The sequence below is a fragment of the Rhincodon typus genome, chromosome 39, assembly GCF_021869965.1.
Source record: "Rhincodon typus isolate 14 chromosome 39, sRhiTyp1.1, whole genome shotgun sequence".
NCBI classification, from domain to species: Eukaryota; Metazoa; Chordata; class Chondrichthyes; order Orectolobiformes; family Rhincodontidae; genus Rhincodon; species Rhincodon typus.
In genome coordinates this window covers 3,134,540-3,139,949 of record NC_063370.1, presented here as the reverse complement: position 1 = coordinate 3,139,949, position 5,410 = coordinate 3,134,540, and the positions used below count along the sequence as shown (strand labels likewise).

The 5,410-nt window shown below is 48.7% G+C and overlaps 1 protein-coding gene across 2 annotated transcripts in view; it reads right to left on the bottom strand.

The window, feature by feature from the left end:
- The window catches only part of ccdc9 (coiled-coil domain containing 9), a 36,507-nt gene extending 34,906 nt beyond the window's left edge, over positions 1 to 1,601 (bottom strand). Inside the window, exons 1-2 of one of the 2 annotated variants that reach the window (XM_048618149.1) lie at positions 1,485 to 1,601; positions 665 to 716 (exon numbers count right to left, since the gene is read on the bottom strand). In XM_048618149.1, coding sequence (XP_048474106.1) covers positions 665 to 670 — 6 coding nt within the window. In that variant the 5' untranslated portion in view covers positions 671 to 716; positions 1,485 to 1,601. The remainder of the gene's footprint in view (positions 1 to 664; positions 717 to 1,484) is intronic. The other variant, XM_048618150.1, reaches the window with a different exon arrangement.
- Positions 1,602 to 5,410: the final 3,809 nt, after the last annotated feature.

The following is a 5,410-nucleotide window of genomic DNA, read 5'->3' as shown; positions in this document are numbered from 1 at the left end:
GGGGGGGGGGGGGGGGGGGGGGGGGGGGGGTCACCAAGCCTCCCCCTCCTTAGACAACCACCAAGTCTCCTGTTTTGGGGTTAGTTATCATAGAATCCCTACAGTGTGGAAACAGGCCCTTTGGCCCAACAAGTCCACACCAACCCACAGAGCATCCCACCCAGACCTGTTCCCCCAAGCTACACATCCCTGAACACTATGGACAATATAGCACGGCCAATCCACCCCATCCTGCACATCTTTTGGACTGTGGGAGGAAACCCACGCAGTCACGGGGAGAACGTGCAAACTCCGCACAGACAGTCGCCCGAGGGTGGAATCGAACTCAGGTCCCTGGCGCTGTGAGGCAGCAGTGCTAACCACTGAGCCACCGTGCCGCCCCGTTATGGATCACAGTCTGCCAGGACTCCCAGACCTGGTCGCCAACAGGTAATCTTTGCTCAAAAAATACACACAGACTTCAAATTGGCTGTGACACGCCCCTCAGCTAAACAGCCAACCAACACTCTGTCACAGTGGGGGGATTAGAAGGATTGTGTGTGGACACATTTGAAAATTTGCATACAAGATCAATTCAAACAAGAGAAGGATATACTAAAGGCATTGATTTGAAGGTAAAACTGGAGAGACGTTGGTTTTATGTTGGTATATGCTGGGCACTCACCATCATGGCTCGCCGTGTGTGTCAGTAGTAACTCTGAGCTTGATTTAAACTCCTGCAGAATATTAAAACAGAATGAGACATTTTAGTAACAGTGAAACTGAGCTAAGCTTGTGCTGTTAGGAGGGAGACAGATTGTACAACTCTGAGAGACTGTGATGACTTTGTTGGTGTCTCGCTGAGCTGAGAGAGAGGGAGCAGCTGAGAGAGATATTAAACAGGCTCATGCCGTTAGTGAGAGATCATGGATTCTAAAAAAAAGGCACTGCATCCCAAATAGTTTGGCGACGTTCCACTCCAATGTTCGCTCAGCTCGGCTGCCTCCTCAGCTCAGAGGAAGGGACACCGGACCCGAAACGTTAACTCTGATTTCTCTTCACAGATGCCGCCACACCTGCTGCTGAGCTCTTCCAGCAATTTCTGTTTTTGTAGCCGCAATGATAGACTGGTCTCGTTGCGCCCAGGTTAGCAAGGAGTTCTGTCACAGGGATTCAGGAAAATGTACGCATGCAGTCAGACTAAAGTTATCTGAAGCACTCTGCAGGGGGGAAAGCCACGTTGTTTCGGCAAGGGGTGAGAAAATAACAGGTAACTACGGATCTGTACCTAAAGGGATTACTGTGCATCGACCTAGACTAGCCGGAAATTTATCCCGGCATTGGCAATCTATGAATTGGATACTTGGAAAGGACAAAGATAGATACAGGGCCAAGAGGGTTTGAGCAGAGGAATGGAGCTAATGGAATCTTCTTTTTTAAATCATTTGTACATGGGAAGCAGATGTCACTGGCAAGGCCAGTATTTATTGCTTGTCCACACTGACCTTGAACTGACGTGTTTGTTAGGCCACTCTAGAAGTCAACATCACGGTGGGTCTGGAGTCACGTGTAGGCCAGACCAGGTAAGGATGGCAGAACTCCCTCCCTAAAAAGGCATCAGTGAACCAGACAGGTTTTTAATGACATTTGACAAGGATCACCATTCGGCGATGCACACGTTTTGCATAGAATCTCAGAATCATAGAATCCCCATGCTGCGGAAACAGGCTGTTTGGCCCATCGACTGCACAGCACAACCCCCCAGGTTCCTGGCACTGTGAGGCAGCAGTGCTAACCACTGTACCAAAAATCTGAATTTTTTTAAATTAAAATTTCACCATCTGTCATGGTGGGGTCTGAACCCCATGTGCCCAGAGCATTAGTCCAGTGATGTCACTTCCTTCCCATAGTAGCTCAAAGGGCCTGGCACAGGAAGGATGTCTCAGAATGGTCACCTTCTGTGATCTCGGGTGAGTTTAGAGCTTGCCGTATCAGTGGCTGTCTTTTGAAGCATGGGGCTTTGGCTAAATGATGTTCTCCAGATTCACAAAGACACTGGTTGCTCATAGCAACGCAAATTATTTTTCTCTTTAAAAGCAACAACACTGGCTCTGGGCTTAATTCACTATAACTGAAGCTTTCAACATTAAACAAATGCAGCTGCTGGTCTTTGGGTTCATCAATCAACATATCAAAGCATTTAATCCAACTCTACATCAAACAGTATCCTTACTGGGATACTCTACAGGAAATAGGGATGATTAAAGAATTCATTTTACATTTTAAAGATAGCACAGTTCACGACTGAACAAGAATCTAACATTTATCCACAATTCATACAACAATAAGAATTTTTTTGGTGATAAATTAGATCATCCTAATTTACTTGTGGTCCCATTCACATGTCAGCCCTATGTTCACTGACTGGCACCCACTCCTGCAACACTCCAATATTAAAATTCTCATCTGTCTTTTCAAATCCCTTAATGGTCTTGCTGCTCCTCATCACTAACATCTTCCAACTGCTCGACCCTCAGAGATCTCTGTGCTCCATCACTTCCAGCCTCTTGCATATCCCGGATTTTAACCGCTCCTCTCTCTGCCTCTAAGATCTCTTAAAGCCTCCTTCTTAGACCAAGCATCTGGTCACATTTCCCCAGACAATGTGAAACCTACGACTGACAGTCACTCCTGCCAGCACATTGGGGTGCTTTACGTTGGTAAAAAGTGTTTTATAAATGCAGAGATAACACAGTATGGAGATGGAGGAGCACAGCGAGCCAGGCAGCATCAGAGGAGCAGGACAGTTGACGATTCAGCTCAGAAAACGAAGAAGGGTCCCGACCAGAAACTTCACCTTTCCTGCTCCACTGATGCTGCCTGGCCTGCTGTGTTCCTCCAGCTCCACACGGTGTTATCTGTGACTCCAGCATCAGCAGTTCTTACTATCTATGGAGTGACTTTTATAAATGCAGGTTGTTGCTGATAGTGCCAACAAATTCCCTCAAACAAGAAGTACCTCGGGACTGTTTAATGAACAGGAAATCGAGGCCAATGAGTGGAGGCTATTCCCACCACCAGAACTTACTGGCACAACTGAGGGCCAATTCCCAGGTGAACCTGTCGGGAACACAGGGATTGGGACAGCATGAATACAGAGGTATCCCATAGGGTCCACACAGTCAGCTCAGCGAATAAGAGGGGCTCAGAGTAGACAAAGCCTGAACCTATGAGCAGGGATTGGTTCAACTGTACTCATTAGAGTTCAGAAGGATGAGAGGGAATCAAATTGAAACATGAAACATATAAAATTCTAACAGGGCTGGACAGACCAGATGCAGGGAGGACATTTCTCTGGTTGGGGTGCAAGTCTACAACACAGTGGCTCAGTGGTTAGCACTGCTGCCTCACAGTGCCAAGGTCTGTAGATGTGAGGCTGGAAAAGCACAGCAGGTCAGACAGCATCTGAGGAGCTGGAAAGTCAATGTTTCAGTCCTGACAAAGGGTTTCAGCCCAAAACATTGACTTTCCTGCTCCTCGGATGCTGTCTGACCTGTGCTTTTCCAACCTCACACCTATAGAATCTGGCTTCACAGCGCCAGGGACCCAGGTTCGATTCCACCCTTGGGCAACAGTCTGTGTGGAGTTTGCACATTCTCCCCCACGTCTCTGTGGGTTTCCTCCAGGTGCTCCGGTTTCCTCCCACAGTCCAAAGATATGCAGGTTAGGGGGATTATTGTCCCGTACTGTCCACGGATGTGCAGGCTGGGCGGATTAGCCTTGGGAAATGCAGGATTGCAGGGACAGGGTGGGTGGGATGCTCTTTGGAGACTTGGTGTGGATTCAATAGGGCTAATGACCTGCTTCCACACAGTAGGGATTCTACAAAAAAAATAAAAAAATAACAATAGACAGAGTCTTAGGGCACAGGGAAATTTAGGATTAAAATGAGGAAAAATGTCTTTGGTCACGGGGTAACGAACATTTGGAATTCTCTGCTACAGAAAGCTGTGGAGGCCAAGTCACTGAGTATATGCAAGAAAAAAATGGATATATTTTTTGAATTTAAAGGCATCATTCAGTAGGGGAATAAAGCAGAAAGGTTGCATTGAGATAGAGGACGAGTCAGGATAGTACTGAATGGGGATGCAGGCTCAAAGAACCGAATGGCCTACTCGTGCTGCTATTTCTAGATTTTCTGCTTGGACTGGGAGGGAGATTTCAACTCCTTTGTACCTGGTAAGATACAAAGCACGATGATAATAACCACAGTGTGTCAGGAATCTGTGTGACATTAACAGTCTGGGATTGCAGTCTCAGCAACTGTTCAAAGAGCAGGAGATACTAAAGATGACAAGGATTGCTGCTGAGATTTTAACCCCCAAGCCCGTACGGCGTGGCGCTGGGCTGGGGACATTAGAAAAATCAGGCTCTCTTTTGTTTGACAGACTCAGACATTTAATTCTCCCCACAAGGCGACTGCGAATAACACCTTTCACTCCCATTTTCTATTTCAAGACAGCAGGAGCTGATCCTAAGCGCAGCAATCAATGTGCATCCCCTCCCCACAAAAAAAAATAAAGGGAATAAAGTTAAATAAAGCTCAAAAAAATGTCCAGCGCTTGAAAGAAATCTCAACCCAGGAGATTAACGACATGAGCTGCCTTGTCAGATCACCAGCCCGAGATTATCCAGTCATTCCCCACCCGCACACCTCCCCCCAACCCCCCACTCCAATCTCACACACGTACAGACTCCTGATGGAAATAACATGCCACAGGCAAGACCACCTCATGCTTACGAAACGGGGAACTGGATGAGATAGTTGGGCTGACCAGAACTTGTCACATAATGTTCCAGCTCACAAACGAACCATTCAGCCCAGCTTCTCTGTCCTGGCTGTTTCTGCTCCACGACTCTTCCCCCACCCCTATCACCATCTAATTCCAACACCCTCTCCCTCGTGTGTTTGTTTACCCAACTTCTCCGTTTCAATGGATCCACACTATTCACCTCCAACAGTCCCTTTGGGGGTGGGGGGTGTGGGGGTGTGGGGGGTGGGGGGTGGGGGGGTGGGGGGGGGGGGGGTGGGGGGGGTGTGGGGTGCGCGGAGGAGTGTGGAGTGTCCCACATTCTCCCCACTCTCAGGGAGGGTTGAGGATTTATAGCCTGCAGTTCTACCCCACCAAACCTGTGCAGCCCCCGACCCTAACCCCCCTGCACCCCACTACCACTCTCCCTTCACCAAGAGCAGTGGATGACAAGGCTGGATTCTGTCCTGTTCAGAACATCCATGTCTCACAGAACCCACTTTCCTTCCCCTGCACTCCCCGTTCCCTCCTCCTCACCACCTTTCTCCCCACTTCCCCCCATATTCCCCCCCTCCCCCCCCCCCCCCCCCCCCCCCACCCCTCCCCTCCCCCCCCCCCCC